Consider the following 19,132-nt stretch of genomic DNA (forward strand, 5'->3'; position numbering starts at 1 on the left):
TTTTATATGTGTGTGTGTGTGAGAGACACATAAACAATATTCCAATTCTTATGAAACTAAATTTAAATAAATTTGAGAAGAGGATAAATCTTAGTTCAACAAATTTCCTGTTATTTCCTTAATTTTGAATCACATTAAATATGTCATTCTATTTGTATTTCAAAAAACACAGAATATTTGAGCAAAAATATTACTGCATTTATTTTCATACAGATAATGTTGCTACAAGCGTCAACGAAAAGAAGAATCCCAAAGCTTAGAACTGGATCACTTGGCCCTTTCTCTTCTTATCTCCTCCCAGTTCAAAATGCTTGCATCTTTTAATGGCCAGCATCCTCTTGGACCTGCAGTTAGGTTCGACACATTCAAGCCTCAGCACAATCTTCTTTGTGGTTTTAGCCTTCTTCCGGAAAATTGGCTTTGTCTGCCCACCATAGCCACTCTGCTTCCGATCGTAGCGCCTCTTTCCCTGGGCATACAGGGAATCCTTGCCCTTCTTATACTGGGTCACTTTGTGAGGCTGATGCTTTCCACACTTCTTACAGAAAGTCCTTCGGGTTTTCGGAACATTGACCATCTTTGCAGCAGGGCTGTCAGCACGATTCAAACTGGTAAAACATTTAAAATTACAGCGGCAGACGTTAAACATTTTGAATAAAACGTTTTAAAATTTCAGGAAAACATTACAGCATTACATGTATCACTAAGGTATAGACCCACCAAGTACTCATTTCATATAAGAATAAATTACACAGAAAAGTGCACACCTTTTGGAATGCTTAAATTATCAGAGCATGTATAGAATGAGCCTCAATAAAACTTAGCATGCAATGCAGCAGCACAGGGGGCTCAGGAGCCAGTTTCCCCGTACAAAGCGAGTTCCTTTGGAGTTTAATTTACTGTGGCTACCCCAAAAGAAAAGAAGTGGTGTCTATCTAATTTTCTTTCTCAGAGAGGGCCAAAGCTAGAGCCTCCGGCTCTTCCTCGCACCCTCTTCCCCCACGTTCTAGCGCCCGGGCATTCCCGGTTCAGCGCGCGATACAGTGGCTACGGCCCGCCTACGCTCCTTCTCCGGGAACCAAATCAGTCCGGTTTCACTTTTCCTCTCAGAAGCACAGCCACCCGTCAGAGCAGCCCTGAAGGCTGACGTGTCCTTAATATGTGCCTCCCGGCCCACTAGCCGCCATTCCTGAGACCCTTTCCAAAGGGAGAAGCCAGTTCTTTAGCTCTAGCAAACCAGGCAGCGGGTCTCGCCCTCCAGTTCCCACAAGGGCCTTGTCCATCCCCGGGTTCCCAGCACTGGAGGCTCCTGCTGAGACGCTACACTACCGTCTTAGCTCACCGGCAAATTCGGCGTCCGCGACGCTCGCCTCGCCTCGCCTCGCCTCGCCTCGCTCGCGCCTAACAGGAAAGGGAGGAATGAGGCGGAAGCAGGAACTGTGCGTGAGCGACAGTACTAAAGGCCAATAGGCAGCAGGCAGCGGCGGCCTGGCGTCCCCGGACGCGTCCGGGAAGCTCCAACCAGGGGCCCAAGGGGCGGGCCGGAGGGGTGTGGGCCGGAGGGCCGCGGCGCTCCGCGGGCCAGTCGCGGGTTGTCAGAACGGTCGCCGCCGGAGTGGGGCGAGGCTGCGTCGCTCGGTCTTGGCGGTGTAGGGCCCGTGTAAGGATGAGAGCGCAGAGGACGCAGGGCCGCTGGAGGCACAGGTAACCAAACGGGAGTGCGGTGGGGCCGCTGCGGGGCTTCTTCCGGGACCCTTGCTGAATGGAGAGGACCGAGGCGATGCCGAGCCGCGGCTCCTAGCCGCGGGGCCGCTGCCCGAGCTGCAGCTGCCAGGCGAGGATGTGTGGAGCCCGGGCGGCGCGGGGGAGCTGAGACCCTTCGGGCCCCAGGACCCCCGGGGCCCGGGATGAGTTAGCTAGGGCAGCCGCGGGGTCCAGTTCCGACTGCCTCAGGCCAAGGCGACGGCCGCCACCCGCCCGCCCCTTCTGTGCAGAAGCCGCTAGCTCCTTTTCGCGCCCGCCCGCCAGCGCTCCCGGCCCTGGAGACCATGAGGTTCCGCATCTACAAGCGGAAGGTGCTGATCCTGACGCTCGTGGTGGCCGCCTGCGGCTTCGTCCTCTGGAGCAGCAATGGGCGACAAAGGAAAAACGAGGCCCTCGCCCCGCCGCTGCTGGACGCCGAGCCCGCGCGAGGTGCGGGCGGCCGGGGCGGGGACCATTCGGCTGTGTCCGTGGGCATCCGCCGGGTCTCCAACGAGTCGGCGGCTCCGCTGGTCCCCGCGGCCCCGCAGCCCGAGGCGGACAACCTGACGCTGCGGTACAGGTCCCTGGTGTACCAGCTGAACTTCGACCAGACGCTGAGGAATGTAGATAAGGCCGGCTCCTGGACCCCTCGAGAGCTGGTGCTGGTGGTCCAGGTGCATAACCGGCCCGATTACCTCAGACTGCTGCTGGACTCCCTCCGGAAAGCCCAGGGCATCGACAGCGTCCTCGTCATCTTTAGCCATGACTTCTGGTCGACAGAAATCAATCAACTGATCGCTGGGGTGGATTTCTGTCCGGTTCTGCAGGTGTTCTTTCCTTTCAGCATTCAGTTGTACCCCAACGAGTTTCCAGGCAGCGACCCCAGAGATTGCCCCCGAGACCTGGAGAAGAATGCAGCTTTGAAGATGGGATGCATTAATGCTGAGTATCCCGACTCCTTTGGCCATTATAGAGAGGCCAAGTTCTCCCAAACCAAACACCATTGGTGGTGGAAGCTGCATTTTGTATGGGAAAGGGTCAAAGTTCTTCGAGACTATGCTGGCCTCATACTTTTCCTAGAGGAGGATCACTACTTAGCCCCAGACTTTTACCATGTCTTCAAAAAGATGTGGAAGTTAAAGCAGCAAGAGTGTCCTGAGTGTGATGTTCTCTCCCTGGGGACCTATACGGCCAGTCGCAGTTTCCATGGCATTGCTGACAAGGTAGACGTGAAAACTTGGAAATCCACAGAGCACAATATGGGTCTAGCCTTGACCCGGGATGCGTATCAGAAGTTGATTGAGTGCACAGACACTTTCTGTACTTACGATGATTATAACTGGGACTGGACTCTTCAATATTTAACTGTATCCTGTCTTCCAAAATTCTGGAAAGTGCTGGTTCCTCAAGTTCCTAGGATATTTCATGCTGGAGACTGTGGTATGCACCACAAGAAAACCTGTAGACCATCCACCCAGAGTGCCCAAATTGAGTCACTCTTAAATAATAACAAACAGTACTTGTTTCCAGACACTCTAACTATCAGTGAGAAGTTTGTGGCAGCCATTTCCCCACCTAGGAAAAATGGAGGGTGGGGAGATATTAGGGACCATGAACTCTGTAAAAGTTATAGAAGACTGCAGTGAAAAATCACAATTACAAAAGCAAAAGTGACAGTCTTCTATTTTTGATATTTGTCCAAACAGGATAAACAATTGAATAAAAAGGGTTTAGGAACTGGTTTCTGCTTTAATACAAAAAAACAAAAACAAAAAAACAATTCTTGTAAAAGATGTCCAAATACAGTAATCTTTTCCTTCTCTGTCTGACAAAAATTTAAACAGAAGTTTTCATTTCAGGAGTTGGGTTTTAAAGTTCAATCTGTATCAGCTAAAGGTAATCATTGTTAACCGGTAAAAGAAAAGAGAAATTTTATTTAAATTGCATCTCTTAATATTTTTATCTGGAACTTTGTACACTTTTCCACTTTCAAAACTTATTTTAAGTACAGCAAACTTCATTTAAAATTGTCATAACAGTAAAAAGTATTACAATAGAATCATTAGAGTATTAATGGAGCAAGCCCAATTTCACTCGACACGGTTACTAGGAAGGGTTTGCTTCGCTGATTTTATAATTCAAAAGTTATGTTTGTTAAACACCCTATCAGAACAGACATTTTCAGTATTACAGATTCCTGTATTATTGTGTTAAGATTTGCCTGTGCTTTGGAACCTTCATAGAACACACTTTCTTTTGGAATGTATTTGATAAGAAAGTTGAAACACTGTTTTCACCTCAATGTAGAAATACAGTAGGTTTTTTTTTTTCTTTTAGTGCTGCCAAAATAAAATAACTCATTTTTGCATAAAAAAGTTCCTAATCATTTTGTAGAAGAAATTTTGTTTACTCTTTACACCAAAATTAAGTAAAGGCATTCTAGAAGTTTTATAGTTTGCATTATATCTTCGTATGAACCCTTTGTACATCATACAACTGCATTTGAATTAAAGAAAACCCCACTCTTGACAATGCATTCCCTTTGGAAGAAACTGGCTTTCAAATTAGCCAAGCATAGCCAATGAACAATAAAAAACTGCCTTGTAAGTGAAATACAGCCTAAATTGTTTTCGAGAACCAGCAATGATAGAAAGTTCAGTCATGCTACAGTGAAACATGTTCTAGTGCCGGCTTTAACTGAAATCATACTTTTTAAAAAGGCACACACAATAATAGGAAACAGGCTTAAAATTTATTCTATATTTAATGTCGAAGTTTCTCTTAACAGTATATAATTGCATTCAACCAGAAATTACTCAAAGATTAATTTCTGTGTAGATATGACATCATTTCAACCCCAGGGAAATTATGTATTAAATGGACAGTTTTGAAATGATTTCATCAAATTAAGTCATTATGGCGGAAAAATGTGTACGGTCATTTTAGGTGGACCAAATAGTTCTCTTCCTTTATGTGCTACCTTTATATTACCCTCATAGCCCAATCTGGTTCCAGATTTTAGAGGGGTTATAAATATAAATCAGGATGAATTGCCAGGTTTTGTACTACCTTTTGGTGCTCTGATCTGACTTTCCCCAGTTCAAAGGACTAAAGAGATTAGGTAATTTCCAGGACTAAGGTAGGGCCAGACCTTTGAATTAGTATCTTTTTTTGAAACATAGATAAATCAGCTCATGGCCTTGGTGTCAGCAATTAGATCATCAAATCCTTTCTACATTCATGCTGTATTAAAAATTTTTGTGAGAAAAAATTTATTCGGATTTTCTCCTGACCTCCAATAAAAATATTATTCCACAAAACTAATAATTTAAGATACATTATCTGCTACCCTTTTTGAGATATTGCAAGAAAAATTAACTAGAAACCACTGGCTGTTTTGTTTCCATGTAATACAGCAAAGACAGTTTTCCTATGGGAACAAATTCCCAGATTTTTTATTATTCTAGTATTAGTAAATGTAGGCTGGCTGGCTGGCTGCATCAGTTGGAGTATGTGACTCTCAATATCGGGGTTATCAATTCAAGCCCCACGTTTGGGTGTAGGGATTACCTAAAAGCTTTTAAAAATATTCATAAATGTATTCTGTAAGACCAAGAAATGTCTTAATACTGCAATAGTAACTTCCAAAAACACCTTTTAAGAAGTTCAGTTTTCAAAAGTATCACTATATCACCTGTATTTTGTGTGTGACAGACATGAGAAGAGTAAAATACAGACTTGAAGCAAAAATACTAAATTTCATTCAGTGTATTTGTATTGTAATCGTTTGGATCGTTAATATTGGTTGGTAAACTTCTAAGAATCTCTTTTTCAAACATAAATATGTTCTATTTAGTGAAACTTATAAATGCATAGTTTTGAGATTCTATCCCACCACACACATACTGATTAATTTCCAGTTAATTGCATTCTTGAGAATTTTTGTAACAGACACAACTTAGTGAATATTTACTTTAAAACTTTATTAAAATTATGGTAAAGAAAAGAAGCCAAAAACAAACAGAAGCAAATATATACAGGTTGTATTAAAACTATATGTTTAATAACCCTCCATTAGAAAAAGTACACATCTATCAGAGGAATCACAAAAATCACCATAATTAAGGAAACTGTATAAATTATACATGCAAAAAATATGGTCAGTTTCCCCATTAGAATCAAAATTGAAAATTTTAATTTTATACTTTCTTAAGTACTTTGTTTTACAATAATAGTTAACAGAAAAATAATCTAAGTCCAAAAAACTTTACTCTTAACTTTTAAATTCTAAAATTATATAGAATTAATCCAAGTCATACAGCAAAGAATTATGAAAACTGAATGCACATTGAGTCACATGATCTTTAATAAAATGCACACTACCATCCTGCATATTGGTTTCTTTTATGTTGTCAAGACCAGGTAAATTGTGAACTGTTGTTTCGTTTAGTAATGATTGGTGGTCTCCATGTAATTCTTTCTCTTCTGTTATCACTGGTTCTTTTAAATTATCTTTTTCCTCATTTGAGTAAACGGGACTTTCTTCTTTTATAAATTCAGGTTCCATTTTTGACTCAGGTTGCTGAGACTTTCCAAATAGCATGTGAGAAACATCAAGAGACTCTTGTTGCAAGCATACAACTGAACCACAACCGTCTGTTTCTAGTACTTTAACTGCCACAGATGAATCAGAATCAGTTGTTGAGGCGGTAGGATGTTCTAGATTTTCTTTTTCAGTTACAGGACTTCCTTCATTGACTTTTTCTTCCTTTTCATGAAGCTGCTCAGAGTTACTACATTCTTGCAACTAGGTCAAGAGAAACAATAAATTAAGAATTCTTTGAAACAAATAGAAAATTAAATTGTAGTACTCTCTGGGTATAGATTTTTTTTTTTTAATTGTGAGGGAACAACCCTTGCAGAACTGCGGATTTCCAGGCTTCCCCCTCAAAGTCATCTTCCGAATGCTGCCAGTTATTTTTTAATAATGCAGACAATGCAAACCTGGCATTAATTCTTGATTAATTCCTTCCAGTGACTCCTCATCTCCTTCAAGATAAAATAATCCTGGCCTACCAACCCTTTAGTAGTCTTTCTAATAAGGTCATTCTTGAATTTCTTGAGTTTTCTTGAATTTCTGTGATTCTTTAGATCCACTCCCTCCCCACATTCATATATAAATTAACTGTGCTAGTTACTAAATTATCTCTGTGTCCAATATTGATGACTAAAAATAACCAAACTAGGGGTACGTGGGTGGCTCAGTGGGTTAAACGTGGACTCAGGTCATGATTCCACAGCCTAGAGTCATGGGATAAAGCCACACATCAGGCTCCACCCTGAGCAGACGGCCTGCTTAAGATTGTCTCTCCCAGGACAGCTGGGTGGCTCAGTCGGTTGAGCATCCAACTCTTGATTTGGGCTTAGGTCATGATCTCACAGTTCGTGAGATCAAGCCTCCCATTGGGCTCTACACTGACAGTGTGGTGCCTGCTTGGGATTCCGGCTCTTCCTCTCTCTCTCTGCCCCTCCCCCAACTGTGCAGGCATGTGCATGCAATCTCTCTCAAAATAAATAAACTTTAAAAAAAAAAAAAAAGATGCTTTCTCCCTTGCCTCTCTCCCCCATGCTCGCTCTCTCCCTTTCTAAAATATAATTAATTAAATAATTAATTTTACAAAATAACCAAACTTATGGATCAACTAGAAATAATGAACAAACAGAATGACACAGCTCCTTCCCAAGGTTTGAGAGTCAAAAAGACTTGTTTGTCCCTGGACTGGTACTCAAACTTCCTAAATGTTAGTCTCACTCTATTCCTCAATGGAGAGTTACTTTGGGATGAAATGAGATCTGTGTGAAAATAAATCACAAAGTGCATGGCACACAGTAAAATACATACAAAGAGGTCTTTACTCCTAAGTCTTCCCAGATACTATGTACATTTGATTTAAAGTTATGACATCAAGAAATCAAAAATTAAGATATTGGTCAGGCTTTAACCTGGTCCTAAATCACTACTCTACAAAGGCCACCAAATCCTTACCTTTGCGTGAATCTGAATCTTACTATCAGTAACCTGAAGAACTTCAATTAATGGTGGGGTTAAGGACATTGTCTGTTTAAATGGAGAGCTCAGGACCTCTTCAAGTACCTCATTAACATTTTCTTCATTGACAAACAGCTTTTCCTAAAATAAGAGAAAAAAAATTCTGCCTCATAAGTTATTCTTGACACATTTGATCTAAGAACAGCTCGTAAAAGTTCTTAACACAGTTCAGGATTATACTTTTAAATGTTTAATGTTACTCCTATGCTGTTTTGGCAGAAGAAAACAGTATTGAGTAGTTAAGAGTAGCAAGAGTATATACATATAACAGCAAAGGCGCTAAAAGAAAAGTCTTTAAAAAATCCTAGTTCCTTTTCTAAGTCTCTGTTAACACTCTGAGATAATCTTACTTATAAATGATATTTTTATTTTTTTTCTCAATATTGTATAAGAATAACATCACCACTAGGTCTATAAATGCAGTCACAGCTATAAAATGTAATTTAATTTTAGAATACTTCCTAATGAGTCAGCTAAGAAAAATACATGACAGGATTTATTCAAATTTTGTGTGACCAGTTTGTGTTTTAGTTCTTGGCCAGGTAACAGCCAAATATAATATTTTACTTGAGAAGTAGATTCTAATTTTACACATTGAGATAATCCAGTGTGACACTAGCATATAGCTATTTATAAGAATGAAACAGATTTCAAGAGACATAGGAAAGATTGGAAATGCATAAATCACTTTTACCAGACTCTCAAACACAAAGCAGTTTGTGCATATTCATGTGAAATGAATATAGGTATATAGTTAGGGTGTTGAAGGGATAACCATATTTAAAATTCATAAAATCAGTTTATTGTTGCCTGAAATAAAATACTTACATAAAAACAAATTTCCAAATAAACACAGTTCATTATTTGGTCCAAATGGGAGGGCAAAATCAGAAAGAGACAAGTTTCAAGTTCCCTTATTTTATACAGTATCTACATTTGTGAACGCCTACCAAAGTGAACCTTGGGTACAGAAAAATCTTACCCAAAAATTTGGAGTAATTTCATTCCTATTATTTTAAGTTCCAGAATAACTGATGATAGAAACATTCCCTAATTAAAAGCATTTCTAAGGTTCCTGTCTCTGGAAAAACACATTAATTACACAAAAATACACCAAATACTTTAGTCTTTAGTAAACCCAAGGAAAAGTAATATTTATAATGGAAATGGTTATGATTAAAATATAGAGGATTTGCATAAGCTTGCCTTATTCTAATGGCTGATTTTACTCTAATAAAAGATATTCAATTTAGTGGTCCTATATCTCTAGGAAAATTTCCAGTGGATATTTAAGGCTTTTATAAATAATATTGTACTTATGTGTAAAGTAACAATTCTGACCTTCACCATCACAATCCAGTTTCTTTATAATTATTTCCATATAATGCATATAATGTAATCATTATATATTCTATGTCTACCCACCTATTACTCTTGTGATTTTAAAATAATTTCACTTTAATACTTAGAGCCTAGTCCAGTGAAGTGTAAAGAATAATGGAGTATTATGGTTCCATCAGCCTTAGCAAATGTGATGACTAATGAAGTAATTATAAATCTATTTCAGGCATCAAAGATGTAACACACAGTTGCCCTAATCCCATTTTGGTCTAATTTCCTTGCTAAAATAATGTTAGCTTTCTAGAAAATTAGATTATAATATATTCTTTAGTATTCTCTCAACTGCTTATCCATAAAGCCTTCTTCCCAGTTTTATTTTTACATTTATTAAAACAATTACAGGGGCACCTGGCTGGCTCATTCAGAAGGGCATACGACTCATGATCTCAGATTGTGAGTTCAAGGCCCACGTTAGGTGTAGAGATTACTTAAATAAACTTTAAAAATAAGTAAAGAAATAAAACAATTACAGGAAACAACTGCCCTTTCCTAAATGTCCCCCTTCTGATGATATAAACAGATAGTCAATTTCATATTATATTCTCACAAAGTATTTTACCTAGTCCTGGCTTATTTACTATTTTGGGATGGTTTCAAATTAACCACTTCTCCCAGAAGATGCCCCTCATAAAATATAACTTATTAGCAAATATCTAGGAAAATAACAGGAAGAAGTGAAAATTTCTGGCAAGTTAAAGCCCAAGACCAGCAAGTTAATTTTCAATATATACTCTGCAACAAGTTTTATTTCTGGGAATTAGTACTTTGGTACTATTAATTTTTTTAAAAAAACTGTAAAATTTGAAGTTCTAAGGAACTTTTTCAACTCATAAATTAACAACTGGTGGTTTGCATTGAGGTATTCATCTGTTACATGTAATTTTTTTTTAGCTTTTAACAAATTCAAGGGTTAGAATCTGAAATTCAAGAACCTCAATAACCTCAGCCCCAAGTTCTAGAGTACCCGCCCATAAGAGGTGTAGTTGATCTTGATGTTCAGTTTAACAATATTTATTCAGTTAATCCTTCAACAAGGGTGGCGGGGTGGGGGTGTTGGGGCGCCCCCCATCCCACGGTTGAAAACTCCACCTACAACTTTTGACTGCCCTAACGCTTAACTACGAATAGCCTACTGCAGATTGGAAGCCTTACTGATAACATAAACAGTCCATTAACACATATTTTGCATTTATACTATGTCCTTATAATGTAAACTAGAGAAAACAAAATGTTATTAATAAAATCATAAAAGAAAATACATTTAGGGGCACCTGGCTGGCTCAGTCAATGGAGCCTGATGTTGACCTCTGGTGGTGATTTCGAGCCCCAGGTGGGGTATAGAGATCACTTGAAAATAAAATCTTAACAAAATACACTTAAAGCTTTTTCAAAAAAGATCTGCTTGTAAGTAGATCCAGGCAGTTCCAACTTCTGTTGTTCAAGGGCCAGTTTTAATAGTAAATTTTAAAAGTGGGATGGAATATTTCAAATATTAAGAATCTAGAAAGAACTGTTACCTCCAAAGAATCTTTGTTTAAACCATAATACCACTCTCTCCAATGTCCATGGCATTCTGGAGATTTGGCCAGTTCTATCACTGCATTGTTTGAAGAAATACTAACCACAGGTTCTTTGGTATTCAATTTATTCTCTGGAGCGAATTGCAAAAAGAAAGAATAATAAACTAAGTCTTGGGTGGAGAAGCACAATTTGTACCGGAAGGGGCTCACATCCCCTTGAAGGCTTTGCGGTTGGATCCGAGGCACTTGAATTAGCAGAGTCAGGGATTCTTCATCCTGATTACACTGCAAAGGAGGACACAATGGTTCCCTGCTGCCCGTCCCGGGACGACCCATGGCTCGATCAGATGGAACACCTTCCCCGATCACGCGCGTCTCAACACTGAGATCTCCCCGCGCACTCCCTCTTCCTGCAGAAGACCCCCTGTCAAGGTCCCCAGATGAAGTACAAGGGGAGCCTCCTCCACCGTCCCCAGGTGAGCTCCCTGCTACGGAAGGCGGCTCCTCCTCGATGCCCGTTGTCCACACAGCTTGCCCTTCCAAGTCCCGCTCCTCGGGCTGGGAGACAAGCTCCTCCACAGCGGCGGCCGGACTAGTGCTCTGTAAATCCACAGCGCCAGGGAGCCTGGGTTCCGGGCCGCCAATCCCGGCACAACCCCCTGCCGGGCGCACCTCCCCCTCGCGAGCGGAAGGGCACGCCGCGCCGTCAGTTCCGGGTGTGTAGACCGAATCTTCCGGCTCCGCCGTGGGTTTCTGGCGCGCTGGGGGTAGTGCCACGGGAAGCGTGACCACCAGCTGTCGCCGGGCCTTGTTGAACTGCGCCTTGCCGCGGCTGTCGTCCACCGGGTACGGGAGCGAGAGCCGCAGCCGGTAGTCGGGCTTCCTTGAATCAAGGCACAGCCGCTTTCCCGTCACCTCCAGCGCCGCCTGCTCGGCCGAGCGCAACAGCGGCAGCTCGATGGTGACCACCAGCTCCCGGGGCACCGGACTGGGGGCCGAATCCCGGGAACAGCGGTAATCCTGGAGGTCCACGTGGTGGCGCTGCACCACGCTGTAGCGAGGTTCTGTGGGGGCGGGCTGCAGGACCGCCTCCGGAGGGGAGGGCGCCTGGGTCTGGGGGACCACAGAGTTCCCGGCCACCGCCGGGCACCGGTAGGGGTAGGGGAAATCGGGGAGAGGGCTCTCCGGCTCCCCTTCGGGCCGGGCCGGGACACCCCCGGGCAGGGGTGTGCGCAGGACGGCGGCCTCCGGAGTCCCTTTGTACCTGATCTTCAGAGTCTTGGCATTCCTGCGGTCTAACTTCACGCCGAACTGCTTCTCGATGGCCTCTAGGGCCGTGGCGTCCAGCATCTGGCGGAAGCTCTCGTGGCGCCGGGCTAGCGTGAGCGCGTCTGGGTGGAAGACTACGTCGTAGACAGTGTAGCGGGTCCCTCGGCCCCCCGCGTACTCGCGGCCGGGAGCCAGGCTGTAGGGCAGGGACCACTGGCTGCCGGTCGCCGCGCCCCCAGGGCCGGGTCGGCTGCTGGGCGCGCCCACCAGTGCGTTGCTGCACACGTTCACGTAGCAGCGCTGCGCCCCGTCGAGGCTAGTGCGCAGCACGTGGCCAGGTTGCGGGTGTACGAACCGCACATCCACTCCACGTTCACGCTCTAGCGCGGTGATTTCCTCCTCGTAGCGCCGCCGGTTCTCGGGGTCTGTGAGCTCTTCTGCGTACTCGGAGAACATTCGCCGGAACTCCGGGTCCTGGAAGGCGGAGGTGAGCCGCTGGACCTCTTCTCCGCTCAGGTCCAAGTCCTCCAGCGACGAAGAGGCTCCCGCCTTGGCCATCCTGCCCCGTGGCTCCTGGCCTTCGAGCCAGGGGAGATTTACCCGAGACCAGGTGGTCGGGACGCGCGGTGCAGTCGCTGGTCTGCGGAGAGTGGGGTGGTGGCGGAGTTCGGTAACCGCCAGAGAACGGAGCCTACAGCAGCGGCAGCGGCAGCGCGTGGTCGTTGCCATAGTGACACTACCAGCACCCGGGAGGAGGGGCAGAAATTGGAGTGGGATGGTGGAAATGCCGCAAATAGCCTCTTAGTTTCTTCAAATCAATCAATTACTCTACATACTGCATTTTTAGATTCCTGTGCCATGGTGCAATTGCTTATGCAGAATAACTGTCATAATAATTGTTGTAATTTCCAGTATTTATGTAAGTTATTGTTCACAACACTTCAAGGTAGACCTGATCACCATTTCACAAAGACTATGGGACCTGAGAAGTTACCTGACCAAGGTCACTTAGCTAGTATACTGGCAAGCTGTAATTCAGTTTAAGCTTATCTACATTTTTTTAAGTTTATTTATTTATTTTGAGAGATAGAGCAAGTGGGGGAAGTGCAGAAAGGGAGGGAGAGAATCCCAAGCAGGCTCTGTGCTGTCAGCGTGGACCCCACTGGGGGGCTGGAACCCACCAACCCTGAGATCATGATCTGAGCCGAAACCAAGAGTCCCACTATAACAGACTGAGCCACCCAGGTACCCTTAAGCTTATCTACATTTTTTTTTTTTTTTTTACTTTACACCAACATTTCAGATTTCTGGATATGTCACCAGTTTGCCCTATAAACAACTCACATTTGGGGCAAGAGATATGTGCAGGCTATTCGTATATGGCCAATGAGCAATAAACATGCAGGACAGTTTAAGTTGATTGATTGATTGATTGTAATCTCTACACACCCAGGGTGGGGCTGGAACTCACAACCCCAAGATCAAGAGTCACCTGCTCCTCCAGCTGAGCCAGCCAGGTGCCCCAGGACCTTAATAACAAAAATGCAACTGTAAGATCCCATATATCACTGATCAAAATGGCAAAGGCAGTTTTTGCAATTACTGTGTTTCCTTGGGGTGGTATAGAATTTAATAAAACCTTTCTAGAGAGTAGTTTGGTAGCTATATCAAAAGCCTTGAGAAGATACATACTCTTTTCATCTAGCAATTTCAAATCTAAGAGTGTGGTCAAGGCAACATTACCCATAATTGTCGAGGTTTGGGAAGAATCTAAGAATTCCAACAATGAGACTGGGTGAGCAGATTTAGCTACTGCCATACAATGGGATTCTGTGCAGTCATTCACAGTGATGTTTTAGAAGAATATTTACTAAGGTAGTTATTAATTGGTAGTTATTAAATCCAGTGATTGTTAGTTTCTGTTCTCATTTTGTTGAAACTGTCCTCAGCATTTAACTCAGTTAATGTTGGCATGACCTCAGTGGCAACACACTTTCCAAGTCTCTCTCCTACCTCGTGAGACACTTGACTCTGTATCATGTTTTATAAATGTTTGCCTCTGTTCCACTTTGCAGTAGAAATGCCTCTGGGCTGGAACCCTGTCTCTTCTCCATTTACATTCTCTCCTTCACAAATACATTTACACTCACAAATACCAGGCTTATATATCAGGTTCTAAACACCGGACTCCTATATCCGGTTATCTATATGAGGTCTCAATGTGAATGATTTAATGTTTAAGTCCCTCAGGTTTGAAATGACCAAAATCTAACTCCTTTCCCAGCCTCTGCCCCCATCTTACAATCTCTTGGCAGCATTCAAAAACAGTGGACTGCCCCCTCCTTGAAACCTACTTTACTCTTGAAGAACTTCATGCTCTCCCATTTTCCTCCTCTGCTCGTTCTCTCCTGCCCGGTCTCTAACTGTAGGAGTCACCCAAAGTTTGTTCATCAGCCCTGTTATCTAATTGAATTTTTAGGGGACGCCTGGATGGCTCAGTCAGTTAAGTGTCCGACCCTTGGTCTCGGCTCAGGTCATCGTCTCCCAGTTCATGAGATCGATCTCCATGTCAGGCTCTGCACTGACAGCATGGAGCCTGCTTGGGATTCTCTCTGCCTCTCCCTGGCTCATGATCTCCCCGCCCCCCCTCAAAAATAAATAAGCATTAAAAAAAAATTGTATTTCTTTCCAGATGATTTTTTTTTTTTTTTTTTTTTTGAGAGGAAGAGGGCCAGAGAGCGGCAGAAAGAGAGAGAATCCCAATCAGGCTCTGCACTGTCAGCGTGGATCCCGATGCAGGGCTCAAACTCGTGAACTGTGAGATCATGACCTGAACTGAAACCAGGAGTTGGTCACTTAACTGACAGCCATCCAAGTGTCCCTCTTCACAGATGATCTTAATCAAGGCCACAGCTTTAAATGCCATGTAAGTTCAGATTCATTTTTTGAACAGATATTTAGTGCACAGTTGCTGCACCTACTGCTTAGATGGCCTAGGCACTGGAACAAAACAAAATCATTGTGCTCCAAGGATGTGAAGAAACTGACACTCTAGTATGCTGGAAGTATCTTTTGGATTAATCACTTTGGAAAATCTCTGTTGACTGTAATGTATATCTCATGACTAAGAAATTCTCCTTCCATATATATATTCAACAGAAACACATATCTCTATCAAAAGACATACACTAGAATGTGCATATTTATAATAGCAATATTCATAATAGACAAACAGTAGAAACTACCCAAATTCTCATCAGTAGTAGAATGGACAAATAAAATGTGTATATCCACACAATGGACATGAATGAATAATGTGGATAAATGTTATTAACAAGGTCATGTGAAAGAAACCAGATGCAAAATAATACATATCATATGATCCCGTTGTACAATAGGCAAAGCTTGGCAAGATAAATCTTCCTGCTAGAAATCAGGCTAGTGATTGTCCTTTTGGGAGGAGTGGGGTGTTGGCCTGATATCCACTAAAGCAAGTGAGACAGCTCTGACAACATGCCAACTCCTGACTGGCACATGATTGAAACAATAGTATCATGCAACAATACTTAACACCTTAGAATTTTCTATTCTGCTGTGACCTATTTATTTTAACCCACTGATGAGCTCAACCTTCAATTTAAAACATAGCTCTAGATAGATGATCCTGTGTAACTTCTGAAGTGTGGAGTAAAAATTACTGTTTAGTAAGGGAGTAGAAGGGAAACAATACACGATGGAGTGAACTTGTCTCTGACCTTTACCAGCTGTGTGACCTTGGCAACTTATTTAATCTCCCTGTTCCTGTCTGTTCACTTACAAATTAAACGTAATGGTGACCTAACGGAGCCTAAATAGCACAGTAAGCACTTAGCTTAGTGTCTAGCATGGTAAACATTTAACAATGTATTAAAGAATTAGAGTGGCAGTTTCCTACCCCTTTCCAAACCCGACCACCTTTTTTATTCAGGCTTGTCTAAAAATAAAGCCCAAAATATAAGAACAATAAAAACGGAGCTTTACTGGTTGAATATGGTAGGAGGGGGCCTACGCTCCTTGGAAAACACACGAATGTGCACAGGGTCAGAACTGAAACATTCCATTTTCATTTTACCCTGCCTGTGGCCCCCTCACTCTACGAAAACACAGCAGATTCCACAATAGATTTTAGTGATTGAATGATTGGGACCCAACTCATCTTACTTAATAGGTGTATTTTATAGAACACAAGTTACAATTTCTGTGCTTGTAAGGCAGAGAAAGCAATTCACGGGCATAATCCAGTCTGTAATCATGTCGTCTTTGGTGCAAACTTTGGTGATTTCAATTAGTCACCAGTGCTTGAACACTCGGGATGCTTTTCCTGACAGTACGGATTTCTCCAAAATGGCAGACTGGTCTAGGCTTCCCGTGTGGCCATGACTGGCTGATGGCAGAACAACAGCAGGTGCCATCCTTAGGTGGGCCTGCGCGCTCCAGTCTGCACTTCCTGTGGATTCCCCACTCGAGACCAAGTGTTCGCTTTTCTCATAGAAATCTTACCCACTCCCATCTTGTGAACTACCTGGCCCCTGCTCGAAGGCACACACACCTTCCTATGACAGGGCCTCATACCCAGATTTCTGCAGTGAGGTGGGCCACGCTCCAGCTGAGTAAACACCAAGTCGGGGAGCACAACACCCCTCTGATTTGCCCCAAAGCAGCCCAGGATGCCCTTTGAGTGCTCCTCCTCTACTGCTCCATCTTTCAGACTTCTGCTTTACGTTTCTGGACAACACTGATTCCCACCCGGTTCTAGTTACTATCTTGTTGCCTGGTTTTGGCAACTTCTCTGCTCATAGTTAACTACCCTGCGTCATTTCACTTCACCTTGCTAACGCCTAAATGCACCCTGTCTTTCTAGCCGTTAAATGTGAAAAGATCTCAAAAAGTTCATTTTATAGAAACAATTATTTGTTAAATGAAGGAGTTAGTGAATGAGGGAACACGTATCAATTTCCATTTATAACTTTCGACCCATCATCTTTCATAGGTAGCTCTCGTTCTCATAACTGGACCAACAACCTTACAGTGTTTATTTCGCTACCACTTTTAAGGCCCAAATTGTACATTTTCCAAGCAAGATATATATAGCATTTGACCTTATGCCTTGATTTCTTCTTTAACTTTTTCTAGGTTATTCTTTTTTTTTTTTTTTAATGTTTATTTTTTGAGAAATAGAGTGTGGGCAGGGGAGGGGCAGAGAGGGAGACGGGATCTGAAGAGAGTTCTGTGCTGACAGCAAGGAGCCCGATGCCGGGCTGGAACTCAAGGGCCATGGGATCATGACCTGAGCCGAAGTTGGACAGTTAACTGACTGAGCCACCTAGGCACCCCTCTCTAGGTTATTCTTGAAATTAAAGCTAAATCTTGCTCTTCTAACATCAGGCCTCTACTAATGCTCTCCCCAGATTTTCCATCTTCAAACCACTTCTTAAGTTGCCACTTCACTCTTAACTACTAATTCACTTATCACTACGTTCAGATTAAATTTCCTTGAGGAATTTTCCTTTCAGTATGTCATTTTTATTTTTTATCAGTCTCTATTCTCCCAAAAGCTAATTTTCTTTCAAAGAAATGTCTTCCATTCCAGGCTCTTTGTAATATCAAGATACTCTTACATTTGAGAAATTCTTTGTACCTCTAACAACTTCCTGTCATTCAGATTCATTTCTAGGCTATTATTGCAATGCCATAAACTAAAAGGTAAGTGAGGGGACGATATTAAAATAAACACTTGTGTCTTCTAAATGTAAAATCTAGGGGGACTATGTGTTTTTAAATTTCCAGTGCCAGAAGATAATTATGAAATTATCATAGTAATATCCTGACGCAAAGGTTTTCACTATTAGAATAAATTCTGTGACTTGAAATTTAAACAGTTTGAAAATTGCTGAATATACCATTAGGACTCTTATGGTGATAAAAACCTAAGTTAGACTAAAACAAGGGTTCAGAAAATTTTAAATATTTCTACTTTTCTTAAAATGAATATTGGTATATGGCTAGACAATAAATAATTAAACCTTAAAAAAAAATTTTTTTTTAATGTTTATTTTCGAGAGAGAGAGGGAGACACAGAATCTGAAGCAGGCTCCAAGCTTTCAGCACAGAGCCCAAAGCAGGGCCTGAACTCAGGAACTGCGAGATCATGACCTGAGCCGAAGTCAGACGCTCAACCAACTGGGCCACCCAGGTGCCCCAAAACTTCAGTTTTTGACCATAAATGTATAATCAGATTATATCCTCATACATACTTTCACATGTTTCTTAAGACTATGCAGAAAATATTTTTGCTATAAAACCTTGTAAACTGTACCATGTTTATTATAACAATAACAAAATTCCATAAAATACAAATTTAAGAACATTCTAAGTTTATCATAATTTTATTATAACTTATCAAAATTACATAGATACAAAATTAAGCAGAAACTGATGAATTTTCTGTCTTCAGATGGTCTTAGAATCTCAGAAACCTTGAAGTTTGCTGAAAATAGAAACTCATAAAATTAGTTCGGAAACCTAATTTATTATACATTTCTTAATATTTAAATGTAGTTCATTTTAAAAATAGGTCATTACATGCATATTGTTCCAAATTTAGAAGGGGACAGAGTGAAAAATCAGTCAGTCTCACACTCCGTCTCTGCTCCCAGAAGCAATTATTTGTCCTTATAAAGATAATGTAATTATATGTAAGCATGTATTGTGGGGGTATATACTTTAAAAACACATAAGTGGTAGAATACAATAAGCACTATTCTACACCTTTTTTCAATTAGTAACAAGTATATTTATAATTTTTAACCTAATCCCTTCCTTTAAGGCTTTGGAATTTAAATTCAAAAAGTTCTGAAGAAGCACACACATTTAAATGGATACACATTCACACTGTTTGTTTTGCTATTACAAAACCTACAGTAAAGTGCCAGTACCTACTTTTATTTTATTTTTTTAACTTTTTTTTTTTAAACATTTATTTATTTTTGAGACAGAGAGAGACAGAGCATGAGCAGGGGAGGGTCAGAGAGAGAGGGAGACACAGAATCCG

General features: G+C 42.0%; 4 protein-coding genes across 8 annotated transcripts in view; 1 reads left to right on the forward strand and 3 right to left on the reverse strand.

Annotated features, from left to right (window-relative positions):
• Positions 1-176: 176 nt before the first annotated feature.
• On the reverse strand, positions 177-1,495 carry RPL36AL (ribosomal protein L36a like). The gene is made up of 2 exons (XM_015083302.3): positions 1,343-1,495; positions 177-608 (listed from the first exon to the last, which is right to left on the reverse strand). Exon 2 carries the CDS (start codon positions 575-577, stop codon positions 257-259), a length of 321 nt encoding a protein of 106 aa, XP_014938788.2. The 5' UTR covers positions 578-608; positions 1,343-1,495; the 3' UTR covers positions 177-256.
• A 67-nt stretch (positions 1,496-1,562) lies between these two features.
• On the forward strand, positions 1,563-3,484 carry MGAT2 (alpha-1,6-mannosyl-glycoprotein 2-beta-N-acetylglucosaminyltransferase). Its single transcript, XM_027065667.2, has 2 exons — positions 1,563-1,704; positions 1,995-3,484. Exon 2 carries the CDS (start codon positions 2,049-2,051, stop codon positions 3,387-3,389), a length of 1,341 nt encoding a protein of 446 aa, XP_026921468.1. The 5' UTR covers positions 1,563-1,704; positions 1,995-2,048; the 3' UTR covers positions 3,390-3,484.
• A 2,221-nt stretch (positions 3,485-5,705) lies between these two features.
• Positions 5,706-13,065, reverse strand: DNAAF2 (dynein axonemal assembly factor 2). 3 transcript variants are annotated; one of them, XM_053224437.1, is made up of 3 exons: positions 10,876-13,065; positions 7,790-7,933; positions 5,706-6,550 (listed from the first exon to the last, which is right to left on the reverse strand). In XM_053224437.1, the coding sequence occupies exons 1-3, from the start codon at positions 12,769-12,771 to the stop codon at positions 6,047-6,049; spliced, it is 2,544 nt and encodes an 847-aa protein (XP_053080412.1). In that variant the 5' UTR covers positions 12,772-13,065; the 3' UTR covers positions 5,706-6,046. The 3 variants fall into 3 exon arrangements, with proteins under 3 accessions (XP_053080412.1, XP_026921464.2, XP_053080413.1); XM_027065663.2 differs by having other exon boundaries at positions 10,771-13,040; XM_053224438.1 differs by having other exon boundaries at positions 12,038-12,169.
• Positions 13,066-15,673: 2,608 nt separating this feature from the next.
• The window catches only part of POLE2 (DNA polymerase epsilon 2, accessory subunit), a 33,614-nt gene continuing 30,155 nt past the window's right edge, over positions 15,674-19,132 (reverse strand). For all 3 annotated transcript variants that reach the window (XM_027065664.2, XM_015083300.3, XM_027065665.2), the window contains exon 19: positions 15,674-18,568. In XM_027065664.2, coding sequence (XP_026921465.2) covers positions 18,550-18,568 — 19 coding nt within the window. In that variant the 3' untranslated portion in view covers positions 15,674-18,549. The remainder of the gene's footprint in view (positions 18,569-19,132) is intronic.

Source organism: Acinonyx jubatus, chromosome B3 (genome assembly GCF_027475565.1).
Source record: "Acinonyx jubatus isolate Ajub_Pintada_27869175 chromosome B3, VMU_Ajub_asm_v1.0, whole genome shotgun sequence".
Lineage (NCBI taxonomy): Eukaryota > Metazoa > Chordata > Mammalia > Carnivora > Felidae > Acinonyx > Acinonyx jubatus.

Coding starts and splice junctions, on each gene's coding strand:
- RPL36AL (XM_015083302.3), bottom strand. CDS start 577: ATGGTCAATGTTCCGAAAACCCGAAGGACTTTCTGTAAGAAGTGTGGA.
- DNAAF2 (XM_027065663.2), bottom strand. CDS start 12,771: ATGGCAACGACCACGCGCTGCCGCTGCCGCTGCTGTAGGCTCCGTTCT. Junction 7,934..10,770: donor TAAACAAAGATTCTTTGGAG/GTAACAGTTCTT, acceptor CTCTTATTTTAG/GAAAAGCTGTTTGTCAATGA. Junction 6,551..7,789: donor AGATTCAGATTCACGCAAAG/GTAAGGATTTGG, acceptor CTCTTGACCTAG/TTGCAAGAATGTAGTAACTC.
- MGAT2 (XM_027065667.2), top strand. CDS start 2,049: ATGAGGTTCCGCATCTACAAGCGGAAGGTGCTGATCCTGACGCTCGTG.